General features: G+C 38.4%; 1 protein-coding gene across 1 annotated transcript; it reads right to left on the bottom strand.

The window, feature by feature from the left end:
- Positions 1 to 538: 538 nt before the first annotated feature.
- CDKN2B (cyclin dependent kinase inhibitor 2B) lies at positions 539 to 5,629 on the bottom strand. The gene is made up of 2 exons (XM_028524770.2): positions 5,092 to 5,629; positions 539 to 2,827 (listed from the first exon to the last, which is right to left on the bottom strand). Exons 1-2 carry the CDS (start codon positions 5,242 to 5,244, stop codon positions 2,567 to 2,569), a joined length of 414 nt encoding a protein of 137 aa, XP_028380571.1. The 5' UTR covers positions 5,245 to 5,629; the 3' UTR covers positions 539 to 2,566.
- Positions 5,630 to 23,512: the final 17,883 nt, after the last annotated feature.

Below are 23,512 nucleotides of genomic sequence, written 5' to 3'. Positions count from 1 at the left end.
TTCTTTTGGTAGAGTGCCAATGTCTTGAACATTGGAGAAATTATCCTGTGTTATAAAAGTAATCAGCTTCTGATAAAGCATGAAAGGGAAGTAAGCATGTCTTTTTTGAAATAAGAGGTGGTAAAAAAAATCCCTAGACTTACATATTAACACACAGATAGTTTGTTTTTAACATTTCCCATAAAGGAAGCACAATATAGAATCTCAATGTTAAGTGTAAGTTAAATTGGTTTGTTTATTTGCTAAAGGTCAGTTACCTAGCTCCATGAAATAATTTATTTGGTCTTAGACACCATATGTGTTTACCATAATACAGAAATAAAATACCACAAAGCATTCCTATGTAGACACTTCCCCAAAGCTGTTTGGAGTCCCATGGATCTTGAGCTCTCCTTTCGAATGTTTCATTCCTTAGATCTGAAATGACTAATTTTAGCCATTAGAGCACAGGAAATCTTTAATAGATTTTGCTTTCATAGTAAATCATACTTGTTTTTTCATCCATCACCTCAGCTGGAAAAGAAATATAAAAATGAGCCAAATGAATTCGGAATTTATTTTACTTCCAGATCTTGGAATGAAGGTCAGGGAGTGAGATTTGCACAAACGTTGGTAATATTTTCTGCTTCCAAAGATTTTAGTTGACTTTATATTTATTATTAATCATTTTGGAGAACAGGATAGTGCAATGAGAAAACCCAGCCCAACCAAATCATAAGCTTTGGAGCCAGACAGTTACTTTTCACAACCCTGGAACGAATATCTTGGGAACTTTGACGAGCCACTTGATGTTTCTCTCATTTTCCTGATACAGGAAACAATACCTATCTCCCAGTTTATCTTAACTGTTAAATGAACAACTGAATTTTAAAGTAAGCCTGGGACAAGTTATGTGTTAATAAATGCTTATATATTTCTTCCAACAACATAAATTGATTCCCAACTAAGCTTCCCCAGTAATATTCATTTGCAGAATAAAGAATTGATAGAAAGGTAAAGATTTTCTAATTTAGCTCAAAGGCACCTCTTCCTATAAACCTCTCAAATTAAAATTTTCTGTTCCCTCTTGTCTCATACAACACACATACTACATGTAAATCTTTCAATGTATGTGTAACCAGTTTTTATAAATTTTTGAGTCTTTAACATTTCTCAGGATTAGTGGTAATTCCGTGAACATACTTTTTAAAGCTAATTTACCCACATCTTGGAGTCCAATCCTTATTGCTTTTTCTTTATTAAAGCAGTGAAGTAACAGTTGTTTCAATACTGTAATGAATCAAGCAACACTGGGAATTAAATCACAAAGCAGTGCATCTTTAGCAGATATTAAGACATTCCATGAGTCATAATCATGTATTTTCAACAATTTTATACTCAATCTTTTTTTTTTTAGTAATCTTTGGGAAATATCTGGAGACAATTTATTGGCTCAGTGCATTGATCTTGTAAAAGACATTTGGAATATTTCATAGTTTGGTCCCCTGAGGCAGCCTAGGAAAGGAAACAGAAACTTTAACAAGGAAATAAATAGGTTAAGGATGAAAGTAATCTAGGCGTTGACACTGTGCAATAGCTCCACTTAAGAGCGATAGTTCTTCCTCATCACTTTACCAAGGGTCACGAGCTACCTACATTGTTGTTTAAAATCTCCCAATTAAGTAAGACTGTTACTGAAGAATAACCCAGAAGTATTTCAAGTGGTGATTTACAGAGGTGTTTTTGTATCCTATCATATAAATAAAAGCCAGCCATTAGTTAACCGCTACAGTTTTTTTCGCTACAACCCACCACTTCATAATGTTCGCTGACATCTGAAATGCCTCAGGAAGCTCTCCTGGACTGAATAACAAGCAGCAAGTGCCCGCCCCTTCCTGACAGTTGTCTTGCATCAACGTGACCCACGGATTTTAAAATATAAGGGCATCCTCTCTTTTCGTCACCATCCGGTGGCGCTGTCTCCAAGGACTTCCACTGAATACCGTTTTACAGGTCACATGCTCTCACAGCCGGTAAAGTATTGGGTGCCTACTGCAGCCCACAGAGACCATCGTCATTATCTTCTGGTCTTCACTCTTCATGTTTTCCCTTTTAGCCCCCAGGGCCTAAAGCCCGGAGTGGGGGCTTACTCGGGGCTGCTTCAAGGTCCGTGGGATGACCATCTCAACCTCCCACCATATGCTAAGCACTGGTGCCTCCCACTCTGCCCCCATCACTAGGGGGTCATTCGTGGACTTCTTCATATGACACTTTTTTTTTTTTTTTGCCAGAAAACCCTTTAAAAGTAAACCTGGGAACTAAACATTACCCTCCAGAATCTCATTGAAAATCCTCTTGCCCCACCTCTCTTGAGTTTGGCTTCACGGAGAGTGTCGAAGGTTAGATTCAGGAAGAAAAAAATAATTTACTTCCGGCCGGCCCTTCCTTTCCCACGAGGAATCTAGTTGCCCAGGAAGGCTTTCAGGTTTTCCGCCGCTCCTAGTTTGCAGCCTTCTTTGGGCTAAGTCGGGGATGGGGAACTGAGGAGAAAAGTCAAATCCTTGTGCGCGGCTGGGCGAACGGGCCATCAGTCTCCTGCAGCTGCGCACAGGTACTGGGCGACATCTAGGTGGCCCCGCTGCTCCGCCAGGTCCACCGGCAGGCGGCCCCAGGCATCTCGCACATCCAGACGTGCCCCTGCTCGGTGCAGGGCCACCAGGGTGTCCAGGAAGCCCTCCCGAGCAGCGTCATGCACGGGGCGGGTGAGGGTAATGGGGTCCGCGCAGTTGGGGTCCGCTCCGTGGAGCAGTAGCAGCTCTGCTATGCGGGTGCTGCCCATCATCATGACCTGCGGAGAGAGTGGAACGGTCTGGATGAGGGGAAAGTGAGATGCAGGCCCCGGCAAGGACAGGTAGAGCCACTTCAAAGAAATACCCATTCATGAAGTATCTACTTAATGTAGAGGTGCTCACAATCCTCAGGAGTCCGGTTAAACTTCATTTGCTGATACAACCTTTACCCCTTCCCAGGCCTCTCACTGGCCCCAGTTATGCTCTTTACTAATTGAGGTTCGGTCTATTCTCCAAACATGCCGAGACAAGAAAGAGCTGATGATCATGTACTTGTCATTGTGAAAAAAAAAAAAAAAAAAAAAAAAAAAAAAAAAAAAAAAAAAAAAAAAAAAATTGGCGTTAAGCTTAAAGGCTTTTAAAGTCTTAAATCAATTCCCTTGCTCTTCCCACCCCCCAGCCATAATCCGGGTCTAAAAATCTTTATTAGAATAGCAGTCAGCTCATGTATATACGGAATGTAGATTACTGCTTTAGGGGAGAAAATAAGAAACAAATTTAAAATAAGGTTCACTTTGCATAGTATATCCCCTGTGGAAGGCTTTTGCTTTTCAGTCATATATGTCTGTGTTTATAAACATATGGTCCTACAACTTGAGCCAAAATTGGAAGTATAAGGGAAAAAGTAAAGAAAGTCACACATTGTATTCTAAGGTAATGAAAAAAATTTGTTGTGAATAAATAGGTCACCATTTTAAATATTTAACTTAATGTTATGGAGAAGGGCTAAAGTTTAGAGGGTAACATAATTAATGTAACAAAATAAACACTATAAATACATTGTACAGGGTTTTATAATGTTAAGTAATTGTTTTTCTATATAAAAAGAACTTAGATGTTAGTACTTGAATCAGAACAGTGAGTAATTTAGAAAAATGATGTTTGGATCACTAATTCTATAGTACCCATTTGTAGACATATACATTATGCAAGCATTTCTTATTTTAACAATAAAACAATTTTTGATAATTAAATATCCAAAATGTAATTATTCTTGTGACTGTGTTTTAAAATGCACTATGTAATTGAAGACGGCATACTAAAATTTTTGTTTCCTGAATATTAGAAGGATCCATTTCCATTAAAAACCAAGATATGTTATTATTCCTACTGGTGATATACAGGCTGTTTCACATGTAGAGAAGGGAGAAAAAGTGGTTCTTCATATCTCAGAAAATGGTAAATTAAAATGATAAATAAAAACTATTTATACAACTATTAGTATAGTTTGAAATCTTTTAGAACCACTTTACCATACTTTTTGCTGCTTTAAACCATCCCTCATTTTTTGTAATATTTATATAAGAATTAAAAAAGAATGAATACATCTTTTCTTTAACATCTATAATATTGACAAGATTCCTTAACAAAAGCTTGGTTCTGGAAGGTGATGGTGAGGTGAGTACTAAATATGACCATAACAGTCAACAGTAAAGCACAAAAACATTGCATTAGATTTTAAAGGAATTAAAAATATGTTAGTACTAATTAAAGCAAGAATAATAAACATATTGAATAAATGTATTTTAACATAAAGAGATTAATTATTTATGGAGACTCTTTTCCATTTAAAAAGGACTTAACAGTTGCTGTGGGAATGCTTTTGTAGTAAAGGCATTCGGTATGATAATTAAACAGTAGAAATCCATAGAAGCATCTTTTTTGTGTGTGCAACACCTAAGAGATAATGCTGACATCAAATAAAAAAATAAAGTATTGTGGTTTAGGAATCTTGATCCTTTTATCAATTCGCCTCTAGCAGGAAAAAATACAAGGAATTTCATGTCGCAGCTTAGAAGTTTACTTTTATTTTTTTTCATGTGCTATGATTTTGTGTGATTCCTTAAATACTGTCCAATATGCCTAAGTTATAATTTATCTGTATCGCTGAAAGTAGACTTTAGAGAAGGCAAAACAGTCTACCCAAGTAACCTTTCCCTTTCCACTTTCCTCCTCAATTGAATCTACACCTTGTTTCTCTGATCCTAAGAAGGGAAAGGATATATTGATCTTTTTTCCATCATTAAACAAAACAAAACAAAACAAACAAAACAAAACAAAACAAAACACCAAACTGAAGCAGTGGGTTTTTTATTTCCTTTCTTTAGGGTTTTTGGTGGATGAAGAGCTGCTTTACACCTGGGCTCCACACCTCTATCAAGAGGGAAACAATGGAGACCTAGGTCCCAGACGCGCCCCACGGGGAGGCCGCGTCCCCGCGTTCGTGCGCCCCCTGCTGGTGAGGACCCCGGGCTCCAGTTACCTGGATCGGGCGCCTTCCGAAGCAGTTGACTCCGTTGGGATCTGCACCCGCCTCTAGGAGCTGCCGCACAGTCTCTACTTGTCCCCGCGCCGCGGCGCTGGTCAGACCCGCATCGCTGCTGCCTACGAGCAGGATCTTGTCCTCTTCCCACATTTCACAGCCACCACAAAAAAAAAAAAAAAAAAAAAAAAAAAAGGCCCGGATGATCCACCGCTGGCCTTGAATTACAAGACACTCCTCCTTCCCTCCTCAACTCGCCCTGGAGCACTCCGTCCTCCCCAAGAAAGCTTCGCTCAGCTTCAGACTCCTTCCCCGTCCTTCTGCGACTCGGGGGCTGGTGCCAAGGCCAAACGGCCTGTCTTTAATTTGGGCTTTTCCAGGCGCCCGCGAATTAGTGGACGCTCCCACCTCACTCCCTAGAAAAGGCGCCTCGCGATGCCTCAACGGAGCGCAAAGGGGCTCCGGCTGCAGAGTGCAGGCGCATTGCAACGTCCTCAATTCACTGAGGAGCTCCACTCTGGAGAAACCGGCAAGGACTGAAACGGGTTCCAGCTTGGCAGCCCAGCAGGGCTCTCCCCACCCCCTTAGGCTCCTCCCGCTGTCCGGCAGGCGGGCTCCGGCAAACTGCAAAGGGCTGGCCAGGAGGCGGGGTCAGCAGATGACGCTACAGGTGACGAGGTTGGGACTGGGGTGGGGGTCGGGGGAGAGCCAGCCCAGACCTTGTTAGGACGCATGCGCCAGACTCCTGGAGCGCGGAGGCCACTGTGTTCCGCGCCGGGTGTACAGCAAAATCTTGGCTAAGTTTTTGGAAGTGTTGAATCCATGTACTTAGTTCCCTCCAGCAGGCGGTGCAGAGAATATTTATTCCTTCAGCCCTAGTTGGGCCCATTGTTTCCACTCTAGAAACATTAGTTGCTCCTTGTAGAATCAATGGCTGAGAAGGAGGCATTTAAAATCACTCTGTCTCTCTTAAGCTGTCCGAAAGTGACAGCTCTGCGCCTGTCATTCAGGTAAAATTTATCCCTCCTCCTCAGGTAGTACCTGAACTTTACTATCTTCATATCTTGCAATTTTCTTTTGGATGTGTCTTCCTATGTGAATCAGTCAAAAATCAGTTTCAGTGAAAAATCCTGAGAATCCTGTTTTGAATGTGCTTTATTAGTCATACCATCTTTGAATTATGGGCACAATCTTTTTAAAAAACTAGTTTGAGATTGAGAGTGGTGAGATGGTACAAATTAGACACTTAAAAATAAATATATATTTTAAGAATCTGAGATCCCACTTTCATTATATCTGAACAGTTTATTTTTGTTTGCGCTCTTACCTATTAAAATCCACCTCAGCAAGTATTTTATTTTTATTTGTCATGAGTAATAAAGGACATTAATGCAGTAATAATGAAACATAATAAAACAGAGGTGTGGTGCTGGCCCTGAAATTAAACAGGCTGAACCTGTCATTAAATCCTCTTCTGAAGATTTAAAGGCAAAGTGCTGTTATTCCTAATCTTTCAAGGTGAGTTTGAATTAACCTATGCATTGCTTTAAAGATTTAAAAAAATTATATTTGATGCTTGATTGAAATACGGAGAGAAACAAAAGTTTTTTGTCTTGTTTCCTAAAAATTTTGGTGAGGATCTACATGAAAGTGGGTCTCTTCTAACACTGAGTAGTTTTTATTTACCACATCATTTTTGGTTCAGAGTGCCAGGGAGGAAGACTCTTAAAAGAAGGTCAATTGCTTGCTTACTTGCAAATGAGAAACTTCATAGGTTCTTCTAGCATATCTTAGCTTGGATTCTTCTCCTCTTGAACTACTGTAGAATGAAGAAGAGCTCTTTAAAGAAAGGAAGGCACATGGAAGTGGTGGTTAGGGCTGAAGATATACTGACTGTCTTTCAACAGAGTAGAAATCCACTTGGATGAGGAAGGGAAGGAGGCAGTATTAGTAACAATTTCTCTCTTACCCCACCCACAGTTCTTAGGTACTTGTTTCTTTTTTACTTTATTTTATTTTAATTTTTTATTCTCACCTGAGACTCTGTTTATTGACTTTAGAGAGAGAGAGGAAGGGGAGAGAGACAGAGAGAGAGAGAGAGAGAGAGAGAGAGAGAGAGAGAGAGAGAGGGAGAGGGAGGAGAGAGCAGTTGCCTCCCATACATGCCCCGACTGGGGATTGAACCCATAAATTTTTGGCATGTGAACAATGTTCCAAACAACTGAGCCACCCAGCCAGGACAGCTTTCAGTTTCTTAATTGTTCCACCTTTTACTCTATTTGAGCCTCTACTCCTATCTGGAAAAAGAAATTGTCTCTTTGTTTGTTGATGGTGGCTCCATTCCTTAATGTGGCCAGAGGAATAGGTGAGAAGCACCAATGAGTTGATTTTGTTTAGTATTTGGGGCCAGTCCCCATGCAATGTATTGGGAATTACAGGTATGTGGGTGGAATGGGAGAAGGAAGATAGAAGATGGACAGTGGGAAGCCAGAGTCTCTGAAATGAATGACTTTAGTCCTTTGCTAGTCACTCTCAGGGGCTGACTCACCAGATTGAAACAGATGGATGTAGTGGCAAATGAACTCAGATCAGTATGTGTCTATGAGAACAACCTAGCTACCCTGAAATTTAGTGCACAGCTAAATGTCACAAGGCAGGTTGCCCTTGAAAGGAGTGTTGTTGGGACCTTTCCTCTAATGGATCCAGTCATTAAATTTAGTCCAACAAAACTTAGTGCAGCCTCTCCAGGAATTCAGACTTGACTTAGATATAGGTCCTAGCTTTTAAGAAACTTTCTCTGCTGGCATTCAAAAATAATCAATAGAGAGTTTTAATTTAATATGATAACTTTACTGAGACTTGTGTCCACAGGGTATTTGGGGAATAAGGAGGGAGGGAACAAAACTCAAGATGGAAATGAAGGGAAAGTGTCTTAGAGGAGTTGCCAGCTGAAGACAATCTTTAAAGAATGTATTGGAGCCCTGGCTGGTGTGGCTCAGTGGTTGAGTGCTGGCCTTACTCAGTGGTTGAGTGAACCATAGGGTTGTTGTTTTGATTCCCAGTCAGGGCACATGCCTGGGTTTCGGGCCAGGTCCTCAGTGGGGGCATGTAAGACGCAACCACACATTGATGTTTCTCCCTTGCTCTTCTTCCCTTCCCCTCTGTCTAAAAATAAGTAAATAAAATCTTTAAAAAAGAGAATGTATTGGAAATTAACTATTTCCTGTGTTCTCACCTTGTATTTTTCTGAAACTTAACAAAAACGGTTAGGAAAAGATAGCTTGAGCCAAGGTTTTTTTATTTTAAAAAAAGATTTATTTACTTATTTATTTTTTTAAAGAGGGGAAGGTAGGGAGAAAGAGGGAAACACAATGTGTGGTTGCCTCTCTCACACCCCCTACTGGTGACCTGGCCTGAAACCTAGGCATGTGCCCTAGCCTGGGAATTGAACCAGCAACCCTTTGGTTTGCAGGCTGGCACTCAATCCACTGAGCCACACCAGCCAGGGATACCTTGAGCCAATTTGTGAGTCAACTTCTTAAGTGGTAGGCATGGACAAAGTGTTTGAAAAGTAAAAACTATTTGGAGGTGATAAAGAGATGGAAGGTACTTTTTTTTGTCGATGGGGACATACATAATAGGTGGTAAGAAAGGTGAAGACCCAGTGGGCAGGATGACTGAGACGCTACCATGAGAGAGACATGTGAGCTTTGGGAAGTTGATTAGAAAAGAACTTCGGGTAGGGGAAATGTTACCAGGGGAAAGCATGGTTACTAGCACCATGGACAGCGCTTCCCTACTAAGCGTGTCTGGGTGGTCCTAATCCACTCCAGACTGAGAATTCCTGAGGAAGCTTCAAACTTAATCTTCCAAAGAGTTTTGTCCTCTGAAATTCAAAGAAAATCACATGGAAGCTCAGCGAACTTCTTGTTTCCAAATATTATTGGATTACCTAATATTATTTAGGTAAAGAATATTAAATGTCCTCTATATTTAAAAGAGGGGAGACATTACATTTATTGTCTACGCTGTTCAAGTGCTTTTCAAGTATTATTTTATTTAATCCTCATCCCCTGTGCAGCATGCATTACCATCTTAATTTTACAGACAAGACAAAAATATCAGAGAAGTTAAGTAACTTACATACTAGCTAATCATTATTGGAGGTAGCAGCTAATCTATGTAGCTTCAGAGCATCTATCATTTACACCACATAGTTATTAGCAGCTGTCATGGTAGGCTTAGTGGAAAAAAAGCAATAAACTGGCTTATAAGTATTTTCCAGTCTATACTGTATTTTCCAGATGGCTCACCTCACAATATAAGCTTAATGGACTTCAAAGATGACATTTTACACATAATACAATAACACATTTATCTTGGACAATAGAGTAGGATAATGAAACATCTTACCTCTTCCTGAAACCCAGCTGTCTCTAAGAGTAAATATAACAAGTTGTTAATGCTTCGAATGGATGAGAACACAGGGGACACCTGAAACTTGTAATTGTCACAGCTATGCCTTTTAATAGTATGGATAATTTATAAGCTAGAAGAGCAAGAAAGTAGATGGCAAATTAGTCTCAAATTGGTCTGCATGTAAATAGAAGTGAATGAGTAGAGTCAGTTCCAGTATTATCCCTAGTGATGTTTCTATTCTAGTTGGTGAAACTATGTATGAACTAATTATGAAAGTGTGAATAGAGTCAGTTGAGTGACTAAGAGAAGGAGTGATATAACTTGCACATAGTTGAATCCAAGACAATGTTTCTAAGTGGGGAGAATTTTGAAATCATTTTTTGTGGCTTTTTCAAATTGTGTATGACCCACCTCCCACCAGGAGGCTTGATTTTCTCTGTTTCATCAGTTGAGATGTATTTCTCCAGGCCCCACAGTATATCTCCTTCTATATCGCCATACATGTTTCTTAAATTTAATGGAATGGTGGACATATTCATCATTTTAGCATATTAGTTTCTTAAACTGGCCATTACAAAATATAACAGACTACATGGCTTAAACAAAGAAATTTATTTTCTCACAGTTTCGGTTTCTCCTGAGGCCTTTCTCCTTGGTTTGCAGATGGTCACTGTCCTAATGCCTCCTCACAAAGTTATCCTGCATTCACGCAAGCCCCTGGTATCTCTTGTGTGTCCAAATTTTCTCTTCTCATGAGGACACCAATCAGATTTTATTAGGGCCCACCCTAAAAGGGTTTTTTGAACTTAATTACCTCTCTAAATGCTCTATCTTCAAATATAGTCACATTCTGAGACACATGGGGTTAAAGATTCAACATGAGTATTTTTGGGGGGACACAATTCAGTTCAAAACAGAATCTCCTCCAACTTTTACACATTCCACTTTTTATTTCTCTTTAACTGTTATTAATTATTTATTTGAATAAGGATAAAATTAAAATCAACACATTGAAATTAGTTGAATATGGTACCAGTTTTTATAATCTGTATTTCCCTATCTTCCCTTTGTTCCCTATTTTTCTTTCCTGCTTTCCTTTTAATCTGTTTGTTTCAGGAGTTGGGTTGTTAGTTCTGTAGTTCTCTGAAGTCTGGTCTTTGCAGAATGCTTGATGACATTTTAGTTTTCTGTCACTTGTAGTCTTCTAATTTATTATTTAGATGCAGGGTCTGGATGTGATTCAGCTTTGATATTTTGGCAAAAAATACTTCATTACTACCATTATAAATTTCCATCAGAGAGGCATATAATTTGATTGTATTTCTTTTTATGATTCAAGCAGCCATTGATATGTGAAAGGTTGAATTAGTTGAAAACATTTTCTCAAAGAAGAGATAGCTTCTTTGCTATCTCTGAGCTTAAGTTTTTAAAAATTATGCTGAAAAGATCAATAAATTGAAAGTTTTACTTTATTTTATTTTTCTTTGAAAACTGTTACTTAATGTAAATTACAGACTTAATTTGCTTCTTTCTTAGAAATGTATTATATTTGCACTTGTTTAATAATCTTTCATTGGGGATAATCCCTACATTTCTGCTAAAGCATATTTTCTCTCCACAGCTCTTGCATAAAACCCACCAGACAAATATAGTGATTTTTTAAAACAAAATTTATTAATTTTAGGAGCCTTCTTTGTTTAAAATTCTTGAGCACCCCCCACACATATGTACACATATCTTAACAAAACCAGTTAGCTTAAAGATCTGATTAATCCGATATACTGTGGATACAGTTTTTTCAAAAAAAAATCAAAACCTTGTTAGCGCTGGCTGGCGTAGCTCAGTGGATCGAGCACAGGCTGGAAACCAAAGTGTCCCAGGTTCGATTCCCAGCTAGGGTACATTCCTGGGTTGCAGGCCATAACCCCCAGCAACCGCACATTGATGTTTCTCTCTCTCTCTCTCTGTCTCCCCGCTTCCCTTCCCTCCCCCCAAAAAAACATAAAATCTAAAAAAAAAAACACCCCCCCCCCAAACACAAAACCTTGTTAAAATCCAGGGATTATTTTTAACATTTTGCAGTTTTTGTTTTTTATATATTGTTCTATTACAGTTGTCCCAATTTTTCTCTGTTGCTCTCTTCTGCCCCACCCACACCCTGCTAACATAGTCCATCCTTACTCTGTTGTCCATGTCTTTGGATCATTTATACCTGTTCTTTAACAAGGCCCTTCCCCTTTCCTCCCTTATCCTCTGCCCACCTCCCTTTTGGTCCTTGTCAGTTTGTTCCTTGTTTCCATGCTTCTGGTTCTATTATGCTTGTTTGTTTTGTTCATTAGGTTCCTATTATAGGTAAAATCATATGGTATTTGTCTTTCACCACCTGGCTTATTTAATTTAGGATAACACTCTCCAGTTCTATCCGTGCTGTTGTGAAAGGTAGGAGTTCTTTCCTTCTGCTGCATAATATCCCATTTTGTAAATGTACCACAAGTTTTTGATCCACTCATTTACTGATGGGCACGTAGGCTATTGTGAATAGTCTAAGGGTTATTGTGAAGGGTATATAGGTTCTTTTGAATTGATGTTTAAGGATTCTTAGGGTATAATCCCAGCAGTGGAATCACTGGGTCAAAAGGCAGTTCCAATTTTAGTTTTTCTTTTTTAAAGATTTTATTTATTTTCAGAGAGAGGGGAAGGGAGGGAGAGAAATATCGGTTGGTTTCCTCTCATGTGCTCCTAACTGGGGACTGGCCTGCAACCTGAGTATGTGCCCTGACAGGGAATTGAACTGGCGACCTTTTGGTGTGTAGGCTGGCACTGAGTCCACTGAGCCATACAAGCCAGGGCCCAATTTAGTTTTCTGAGGAAATTCCACACTGTTTTTCACAGTGGCTGCACAAGTCTGCATTCACACCAGCAGTGCACTAAGGTTCCCTTTTCTCATGCTTATGGGCCCTCTGTATGTCCTTCTTGGAGCAGTGTCTGTTCAGGTCCTTAGCCCATTGTTTAATTGGATTGTTTGTCTTCCTAGCATTGAGTTGTATGAGTTCTTTACATATTTTGGAGATCAAACCCTTGTCTAAAGTATCATAGGCAAATATGTTTTCTCATACAGTTGGTTCTATTTTCATTTTGATGGTGTTTTTTTTGGTTATGCAGAAACTTTTAAATTTGATGTAGTCCCATTTGTTTATTCTTTCCTTTATTTCCCTTGCTATAGAAGATGTATTAGTAAAAATATTGCTGTGGGGATGTCTGAAATTTTACTGCCTCTGTTTTCCTCTAGGACTTTTATGGTATTGTAGCTTATGTATAAGTCTTTTTATCCATATCGAGTTTATTCTTCTGTGTGGTGTAAGTTGGTGGTCTAGTTTTATTTTTTTTTTTGCATGTACCTTTCTGGATCTCTCAGCACCATTTGTTGCAGAGTCAATTTCTTACTCCATTTTATACTTCTGTACTCTTTGTCAAATATTCATTGACTGTAGATACATGGGTTTATTTCTGGGGTCTCTATTCTGTTCCATGGTCTGTGTGTCTGTTATTATGCCAGTACCAGACTGTTTTGATTACTGTGGCCTTGTAGTATAGTTTGATATCAGGTATTGTGAGCCCTCCTACTTTATTCTTCTTTTCCAAGATTGCTGTGGCTATTTGGGGTCTTTTTGATTCCATATAAATTTTTGAAATATTTGTTCTAAATCTGTGAAATCTGCTATTGGTATTTTAATAAGAATTGCATTGAATCTATAGATTGCTTTAGGTAGTATGAACATTTTAATGATATTGATTCTTTTAATCCATGAGAACGGTATATGCTTCCATTTGTTTGTATCTTCCTTAATTTCTTTCTTCAGTGTTCTTTAGTTTTCTGAGTACAGGTCTTTTACCTCTTTGGTTAAGTTTATTCTTAGGTACTTCATTTTTCTTGTTGCTATAGTAGATGGGATTTTTCCCTAGTTTCTGTTTCTGATATTTCATTGTTGGTGTACAAAAATGCCTTTGATTTCTGAATATTGACTTCATATCCTGCTATTTTTCCAAATTCACTTACTAGGTTGAGTAGTTTTTTTGTGGAGCTTATAGGGTTTTCTATATACACTATCATGCCTTCTGCCACACCGACAGTTTTACTTCCTCCTTTCCAGTTTCAATGTCTTATTTCTTTTTCTTGTCTGATTGCTGTGGCTACAACTTCCAATACTATGTTGAATAAAAATGGTGAGAGTGGATATCCCTGTTTTGTTACTTATCTTAGTGGGAAAGATTTTAGGTTTTGCCCAATGAGTATGGTGTTAGCTGTAGATTTCTTGTATATGGTCTTTACTATGTTCAGGTATGCTGCCTCTGTTCCCACTTTGCTGAACGTTTTTTTTATCACAAATTGGTGCTGTATTTTATCAAATACTTTTTCAATGTCTATTGATACAATTAGTGATTTTTGTCTTTCATTTTGTTTATGTGGTGTATTACATTTATTGATTTGTGTATATTTTACCATCCTTGCATCCCTGGGATGAATCCCAGTTGCTTATGGTGTATGATCTTTTTAATGTAGTACTGGACTTGGTTTGCCAATATTTTATTGAGGGTTTTAGTGTTTATGTTCATCAACAATATTGGCCTGTAGTTTTCTTTCTTTGTTGTAACATTACCTGGTTTTGGAATTCGGATAATATTGGCCTCATAAAAAGAGTTTGGGAATCTTTCCTCTTCTTGAAATTTTTGGAATGATTTGAGAAAGATAGGAGTTAGCTCTTCCCTAAATGTTTGGTAAAATCTGCCTGTGAAGCTGTTCAGTCCAGAGCTTTTTTGTGCCAGGAGTTTTTTGATTACTGCTTCATTACTTCAATTTCACTAATTGTTATTGGTCTATTCAGGCTTTCTGCTTCTTTTTGATTCAGTTTTGGAAGATTATATGTTTCTAGAACTTTGTCCATTTTGCCCAGGTTGTCAAATTTCTTGGCATATAATTGTTCATAGTAATGTCTTACAATATTTGTATTTCTGTGATATTGGTTGTAATTTCTCCCCTTTTTGTTTCTGGTTTTGCTTATTTGGGCCATCTCTTTTTTCTTGATGAGTCTGGTTAAAGGCTTCTTGATTTTGTTTATCTTTCAAAGAATGAGTTCCTGGATTTATTGATCCTTTGAATTGTTTCTTTTTAAAAAGATTTTATTTATTTACTGACCTGGCTGGTAAATAATGTACTGACTCAGTGCATTGAGTGCTGGCCTGTGAACCAAGGGGTCGCTGGTTTGATTCCCATTTGGGGTGCATGCCTGGGTTGTGGGCTATGTCCCCACTAGAGAGTGAGCAAGAGGCAACCACACATTGATGTTTCTCTCCCTCTCCCCCTCTCCCTTCCCCTGTGTCTAAAAATAAATAAATGAAATATTTTTTTAAAAGAAAAGAAAATTAAAAATCATTTCTTTGCTTATTTAGAAAGAGAGGAAGGGAGGGAGAAAGAGAGGGTAAGAAACATCAGTGTGTGATAGATACATGGTTGCCTCTTACACACCCACAACTAGGGACCTTACCTGCAACCCAGGCATGTGCCCTGATTGGGAATAGAACTGGTGACCTTTTAGTTTTCAGGCTGGCAGTCAAACCACTGGGCCACAGCAGCAAGGAATGATCCTTTGAATTGTTCCTTTAGTCTCTATGTCATTTAATTCTGGTCTGATTTTAATTATTTCCTTCCTTCTACTTGCTCTGGGCTTTGTTTTTTGTTGTTCCTCTAGTTCTTGTAGATGTAAGTTTAGGTTGTTTATTTGAAATGTTTGTCCTTTTTTAAGTAGGGCTGTATTGCCATGAACTTACTTCCCAGGACTACCTTTGTTGTGACCCATAGGTTTTGTGCTGTTTTGTGTTCATTTTCATTTGTTTTCAGAAACTTTTTGATTTCTTCCTTGATCTCATTGTTAACCCATTCATCATCTAATGACATGTTATTCAGTCTCCATGAATTTGAATGTGTTTGAGTTTTTTCCTTGAGGTTGGTTTCTAGTTTCAAGCCATTGTGATATAAGAAGATGCTTGATACGATTTCAATCTTCTTGAGTTTGTTGAGGCTTGTTTTGTGATCTACCATATGGTCTATTTTTGAAAAATGTTCTATGTGTATTTGAAAATAATGCATATTTTGCTTTTTTGGGGTAAAATGTTCTATGTATATCAGTTAAGCCCATTTGATCCAGAGTGTTGTTCAATGCCACAGTATCCCTGTTGATTCTTTGCCTGGAAGATCTCTCTATTGTTGAAATGGCATGTTAAAATCCTCTACTATGAGTGTATTGCTGTCAATATTTTTCTTGAAGTTCTCCAATATTTTCCTTATCTATTTTGGTGCCCCTATGTTGGGTGCATATATGTTTACAAGGGTTATACCTTCTTGTTGGGTTGTTCCCTTGAATAGTATATAGTGTCTTCCTTTGTCTCTTTTTTTTCCTTTGTCTCTTTTTATGGTCTTTGCTTTGAAATCTATTTTGCCTAATGTAAGTATTGCTGCCTCACCTTTTTCTTATGTCTGTTTGCTTGGAATATTTTTTTCTATCCCTTCACTTTCAGTCTGTGTGGATCTTTTGTTCTAAGATGGGTCTCTTGTAGACAGCATATATGTGGGTCATGTTTTCTTATTCATTCAGCTACCCTATGTCTTTTGATTAGAGCATTTAATTCATTTACATTTAAGGTTATTACTGATATGTACTTATTCATTGCTGTTTTCCCCTTTGTTCTTGTGTTCTTCTCCCTCACACTCTTTTCTTCATTCTCTTAAAGCAGTCCCTTTAGCATGTCTTGCAATGCTAGTTTAGTGGAGATGTGTTCTTTTAGCCTTTTTTTTTGTCTGGGAAACTCCTTATTTTGCCTTCCATTTTAAATGAGAGTGTTGCTGGATAAAGTAGTCTTGGTTGCAGGCCTTTGCTTTTCATTACTTGGAATATTTCTTGCCATTCTCTTCTGACTTGTAGTGTTTCTGTTGAGTAATCAGCTGACAGCCTTATTGGGGCTCCCTTGTGTGTCACTAGCTGTTTCTCCCTTGATGCTTTTAATATTCTCTTTGTCTTTAAGTTTTGCCCTTTTCATTATGATATGTCTAGGAGTGGACCTCTTCAGATTCGTCTTGATTGGGACCCTCTGTGCTTTCTGGACTCATTTGATTTTTCTCATCAAGTTAAGGAAGTTTTTTGTCATTACTTTTTCAAATAGGTTTTCTTTGCCTAGCTTCTCTTCTCCTCCTTTTGGTATTCCTATAATATTGGCATTATTATGTTTCATGTTTTCCTACATTTCCCTTAAACCCTGTTCATTCTCTTTGAGTCTTTTTTTTTGTTTTGTTGCTCTGTCTGGTATTTTTTTTTACCTTCTCCAACTTGCTAATTTGATCCTCTGCTTCGTCTAGCCTGTTTTTAATTCCTTCTTCTGTGTTCTTCAATTCAGAAATTGTATTCTAGCCCTGGCTGGTGTAGCTCAGTGGATTGAGCACGGGCTGCGAACCAAAGTGTACATGAGCCAGTCAGGGTACATGCCTGGGTTGCAGGCCATGACCTCCATTGATGTTTCTCTCTATCTCCCTCCCTTTCCTCTCTAAAAATAAATAAATAAAATCTTTAAAAAAATTTACTAAAAAAAGAAATTTGTATTCTTCATTTCCTTCTGGCTTTTATTGATAGTTTCTATGTCCTTTTTTATGCTCATATATTTTGTAGTAAGTTTCTTGTAGCTTCCCTGGAGTCTTTGTAGTTCTCACTGAGTTCATTGAGCTTCCTTATAACCATTATTTTGAACTCCGTATCTGCTAGTTTACTTGCCTCTATTTCATTTAGTACTGTTTTTGGGGATCCCTCTTTTCCTTTTGATTGTGGGTTGTTTCTTTGTCTCCCCATTTTAGGTATTTTTTTCCTGCTTCTTAGATTGCTCTACTTTGACTTCCTATGTTCATGGCGTGACCTTCTATGGTAGGAGGCCTGTGGGGTTGAATGGTGTATTCTCCTTGATCTCCTAAACTTGATGCTCTTGGAATGCCCTTTCTGCCATTTTTGTTAGCTCTCTAGTTGTAATTTAAAAAAAAATATTTTATTTATTTATTTTTAGGGTGAGGGGGAGGGAGGGAGAGAAACATCAATGTGTGTTTGCCTATCATACATCCCCTACTGGGACCTGACCTGCAACCCAGGCCTGTGCCCTAACCAGGAATTGAACCAGTGACCCTTTAGTTTGAAGGCTTGTACTCAATCCACTGAGCCACACCAGCCAGGGTATAATTGAATTTTGATTGCTGTTGTGTTGTTCTTTGGTTGTTTCTTTCCTTCAACTGGCTGATAAGAGCCACTCTGCCCTCCATGTCTTGTATGCTGTTGTGCAGGTCCTGCCAGTACAAAATCACACAGCCCAGGAAATGAACCCACACCTGCAAAAATAACTCCCACCTATGGTCATGCTGTCAACAGCAAATAAGTCAGTTTTAATAATGGTTTAAAGAGATTAAGATAATTATAAGAACACAGAAATGAATATGAGATGACTAATAGAAAGAGAAATGATTTTGAGAGAGTAGAGGGAGGATAATTAATAATAGGGAATTGGGGCAAGGTAAAGAGAGAAAGTAAAATTTACATCATGAATAAAAAAGGGAATGAAGAAGGCAGAATGGAGAAATAGGGAAGTATATAGTATTAATCTTAACAGAAATTTTAAAAATATATAGTGAGAGAGAGAGAAAAAGGAAAAAATAAGTAAATAAATAAGAAATAGGAACTGATTTGGAGAAAAAGATCCACTACAGCACTGTCGAATGATCTAAGTACATATGATATAAGATTATTATAGGTGAGATGGTAATAATAGGGAAAAAACAAAGAACAACTTAAGAGATGTCTGGAGGAGAGGAAAGTGATATTGAGCTGACAGAGGGAGAATGAAAGCTAAGATTGAGGAATGAAAACCAGGCTAAAACCAAGAGTAATTAAAATTTGAGATGAAACAAAGAAAGAGCACAAGGAAGGAAGAATGGAGTAGGAGAGGGGAATAGTAAAATTTGGGATTTGAAATACCAAAATAGTGAAAATCTAGAGATAAAATTGAAGAAATGCAATAACAACCATCCAAACCACAACCAATGAGCAAAGGTTGATACATGCAGAGAGAGAACAGGGTATTTAAAAGCAGGAAAAAGAATGTGAGATGACCAATGACAAGAGAAGTGCTTTTGAGAGGCTGGATAGGGGAGAAATAATTAGAGTGTGGAATGGAAATAAGTCATAGCAAGAGAGAAAACAAAATTTATAAAGAAAATAAGAAGAGAAAAGAAGAAGCTAAAATGGTGTAAGAGAAAGGAGGAGCAAAATATGAGATTTGAAATAAGTTATAATACAAAATCTAGTGACTTAATATACATAAACTTGATGGAAAAGAAATGAATATTAAAAACTTTTGCAGAAGAGATAATATTGCAAATCATGAAGAAGACCACAGTGGAATTTGTCTTGATAGCATCTAATATTTACTATTGTTTTTTCTTTCTGAATCCACCTCTGGTGATGTCAGATGGTGTCCCAGGCTGGCCTAGGCAGCCTGTTCAAGACTACCAGGTATCTAAAGTCTATAGATGACTCCTTCAATTGTTAATCTAGTCACTCTGCACTCAGCAATCAGGCTTAAGCACCACAGGGTGGAGCAGAATATCTCCTGAGGGTGGGGCTATTGCTTCCCCTTGGAGGATACTGCTCTGCCTGAGCAATATGGCTACTGCAGTACGGGGGATGCCTCAGCACCAGAATCCTGGTGGCTGCTTTCAGTTCTCTGCCCAAAACCACCATTCCCAGTCTCTCCTCAATAATCTGTAGTCCACTCTGACCCTGCTTTGCCAGAGCCCAGGGTAAGTGGCTGCAAATGAAATTTTATGCGTTGGCCCTTTAAAAATCTCTCTGTGTCTCCAGCTGGCCATCTCTGGCAGAGAGGAACTCTGCTGCTTTTCACAGCTGGATGTTTTCTGGGTTCTTTTTGAGCTCTGGTGCTGTAGGCTGGGGAGCCCAGTTTGGGGTTTAGACCCTACAATTCTCAGGGGTAACCCTTGGCCACTGAAATATTCCTCTAGCACTACAGCTGGCACTGGTGGGAGCCCAGCCATCTCTCTCACATCTCCTCCATGCTCCATAACAGTTACGTTATGGTGAAGCTAATTTTTCTGTCTGAAGTGGTTATAAGGCCTCTTCCCTATTATTGGTCATTTGTTTATTCTGTATGATTTCTCTGCAATTTAGTTGTATTTCCACATTGGATCTAGGAGGAGATTAGTGTAGCTTCCACTTACTCCTCTGCCATCTTATGGATCCAGTTCCATCCATAAGATGGATAATTGAAACTTCCATCTTAATGAGCCATTGTGAATTGGAACCTGGATTTTTTCCTTCTCTGAACTTATTGCTTTTTGTGTAGATGCCATCATACTGCACAGACACAACAAAATAGTTAACTTTTGCATTATTAAATAAACTACATATTCAGAATTTAAAGTTCTTGGAAGAAGGATGTTATCTCCATTTCTATTCACTACTCAACTTTCTGTAATCTGACTTTCACTCACATTCTGGGTAACCAATTGGCAAGGTAGCCAGTGACTTTTTATTGCTAGATCCAATACTCTCAGTCTTCATCTCGCTGTAGTTTCTTCTCTGCAGCTTTGAATCTTTAAAAAACTTAAAAAAATCAGTTGAGTACATTTTTTCATTGCTTTTCAGAGAGAGAGAGAGAAAGAGAGCAAGAGAAACATAATGTGAGAGAGAGCATCTGTTGGTTGCCTCACCAACATGCCCAGACTGTGATCAAACAGTATGTGCCTTGACTGGGAATTGACCCCACAACCTTTCAGCTGAGGGAGAGTGTACAACCTAGTGAGCCACACTGGACTGGGCTCGAAAGCCTCTTTTTTCTTGTTACACTCAACTTTCTTGTATCTTATTGAAGTCATCCTCTCATACATTATTGATAACATATGTCATGCATGAAATGTAAATAATATCAATGTGTTTATATCCTCCTATAAATATTCTCTATTTTTAAAATCTTCACTCAAGGATGCATTTATTGATTTTAGAGAGAGACAAAGGGAAATAGAGAGAATAACACCCATGTGAAAGAAACATTAATCAGTTGCCTCCTGTATGCCCTGACTGGGGCTTGAACACACAACCTAGGTACATGCCCTGACTGGGGATTGAACCCACAAGTTTTGGAGTACAAGACAATGCTCTGGTGAACTGAGTCACCAGGTCAAGGCCAAAAAGACATTCTTAGTCTACTTGCAGTTCATCCATATTTTTAGTAACAATGCTAAAGTAAAATCTTGAATTATTATCTATCTGTAAAATATTTACTCATCCAATAAAACAGTGGACATTAAGCCCCTACTAAATATCAGATACAATGTGCTAGTTAAAGGGATGAACAAATCAGAGTATTAATTATAAACTGGTGACAGCCATGAAATAAAAGTTCTGGATGCTATGTGTGTGCATAGTGAGGGAGTGGATCCAGTGTGGTGGTCAAGAAAATCAAGGGATGTGTGAAGTGAGACCTGCAGGATTATGTTGACATTATCTTACCAAAAGAATGGGCAATAGTTGTAAGGAGGAACATTCCAGGATGAAGGAACAGCATGTGGCAGGCTTTGAGGTGGAGGCATGTGGCAGGCTTTGAGGTTTGAGTATGGGCATACTGAAGGAATTTTAGATGGAGCATAGGAATGGAGGAAGAGAGTATGGGTAGCTAGGATTGGAGAAATAAATACAGCAAAATCCTGTGGGGCTATATAGACCATGTTAAGTATTCTAAGGAAAGGAGAAGCCATTGATGTGTTTAAGTGATGTGCTTTCATCACATTGAAGTGACATGATGACTGAATTTTCTGTTAAAAAGTCACTATAGGTGCATTTTGGAGAATGGTTTGGAGGAGAAGCAAGAATGGATACTGGTGGGCCAGTAGTTCAGAGGACAGATTATGATAGTTTGGACTAAATTGTTTGCACCCAAATGGAGATAAGTACATTGCTTTAAGGTATATTTAAGGAACGGCTTCAACAGATCTTAATGATGGACATGAGAGAGAGGAAGGTGCTAGGCAGATTTGTACAGCTGGAGAGGTTGGTGATCATGGTCCCCAACCTAGGGAACACTGGATGAGGATGCAGTTTGAGGTGAAGATCATGAGTTTAGGTTCGGAGAGCTTGAACTTGAGATGTGGTGATATATCCAGGTGGCGATGTCCAGTGGAATTTATAGACAGGGGTCTGGAGCACAGAGAGGAGTGTATATTCCTAACTTAAACTAATTTATACTAACAAATGTAGAAGTGAAATTGTGTGGCATAATTTTAGCATGGAGGATTGGATCATTTTTTAAGAAAAACATAAACTGTAGTAATTAATCCTAAGAATTAATTCAAAACTTTGCTAGCAAAAAAATTTAGACAATATGTGCTGATACCACCTTTTTGGTCTCTAAATTTGCTTAATCATTGTGAAGACATATTTTGCATTCCTTTATATTGTTAATGCTTTTTTATTTTAAAAATTATAGGCTCAACATTGTCTTTGATCACTTATATATAAGGAACAGTTCCTAAGACATAAATAGAATTCACATTCAAACTTAGTATAATGAGTTGAAAAACAATTCAACACTCTACATGAAGAAATTTTGTAAAATTCCTCCATATATTCACTCAGAAAATGGAAAAAAATGAACAAAATGATAATATTAGAAAATCACTTAAAAATAATAGTCCTTTTTCATGGTTATTCTTTTCTGCGTACAAGTATGCATTGATTATTCAATCCATCTGATAGCCATTCCTCAAATATTTATTGAGTGTTGATTTTGTGCCAGGCACACTCCTCTAGGCTTTTAAAATAATCAGTGGCAAAATAGTGCATGATTCCTGTCCTTATGGCTTTTACATCTAGCAGGGGCAGCAATTTCTGTTATAAATTAAAAGAGATTATTTCTTATTAAATAAATATGTTTCATATTTTATAATACTACACCAGACATACAAGCTTGGCCTATAAGAAATCACATAAAATTTTAAAAATAATTTTTGTTACAAGAATCAATAATAAAACTTTTTTTTCAATAATCATAAACTGAATACAAAATCCTCATGTCTTCTGGTTATAACAACTAGTTGAGACTGAGTCAGTGGAAGAAACCTCTTGGTTCCCAGGTAGTTCCTCTTAGTGGGCCCACACACGTAGTTACTCAGACTCATTCCTGCTGAGCTCCAGTACTGGGGCAGCATCTAGAAAGGCACCAGTGGCGTACATGGCGGAAATGATGTGTCTGGCATCAGGGCAAGAGAGGGGGTCAGTTTTCACCCAGACAGAGGTGCTAGCAGACATCATTGATCCTCTTCTGAATTCTGCCCCCACAGAGCCACAGAGCATGGCAGGTACCATATCTGAAACTTCATCAACCTGGCTCATATTATTTGTCCTGCCCTGGTGATTACCTGAGACTCCACCCCACCCAACTCCAGGCCCACCCAAGTGGTTAACAGTGGCTTTTCCATATGAATGACTTGTCTTGGTTCATGCTTCTGATTTTTGTAAGTACTCTCAAACAAGCAACAGTTGGCGTCAGTGAGCCACCTTACCTTGCTAAGTGGTCCCAGGCCCAGCACCAGCAGCTGCTGCTTTTGGTTCACAGCCTGGCCTTGCTAGAGCAACTTCAAGCCTAGCACAAGATCCAGTCAGAAAAGAATACACTAATTTAAATAAAGAACAATTTACAGGGAAACAACCGTAGAGTGGAGGAAACTGAGAATCAAATCAATGATATGCAACATAAGGAAGCAAAAACAACCAATCAGAACAAGAAGAAGAAAAAAACAAATCTAAAAAAAGAGGATAGTATAAGCAGCCTCTGGGACAAGTTCAAGAGGTCCAACATTTGCTTCATAGGGATGCCAGAGGGAGGAAAGAAAGAGCAAGAAATTGGA

The sequence above is a fragment of the Phyllostomus discolor genome, chromosome 3 (genome assembly GCF_004126475.2).
Source record: "Phyllostomus discolor isolate MPI-MPIP mPhyDis1 chromosome 3, mPhyDis1.pri.v3, whole genome shotgun sequence".
In the NCBI taxonomy this organism is placed as follows: Eukaryota; Metazoa; Chordata; class Mammalia; order Chiroptera; family Phyllostomidae; genus Phyllostomus; species Phyllostomus discolor.
This window is presented reverse-complemented; position numbering and strand designations above follow the sequence as displayed.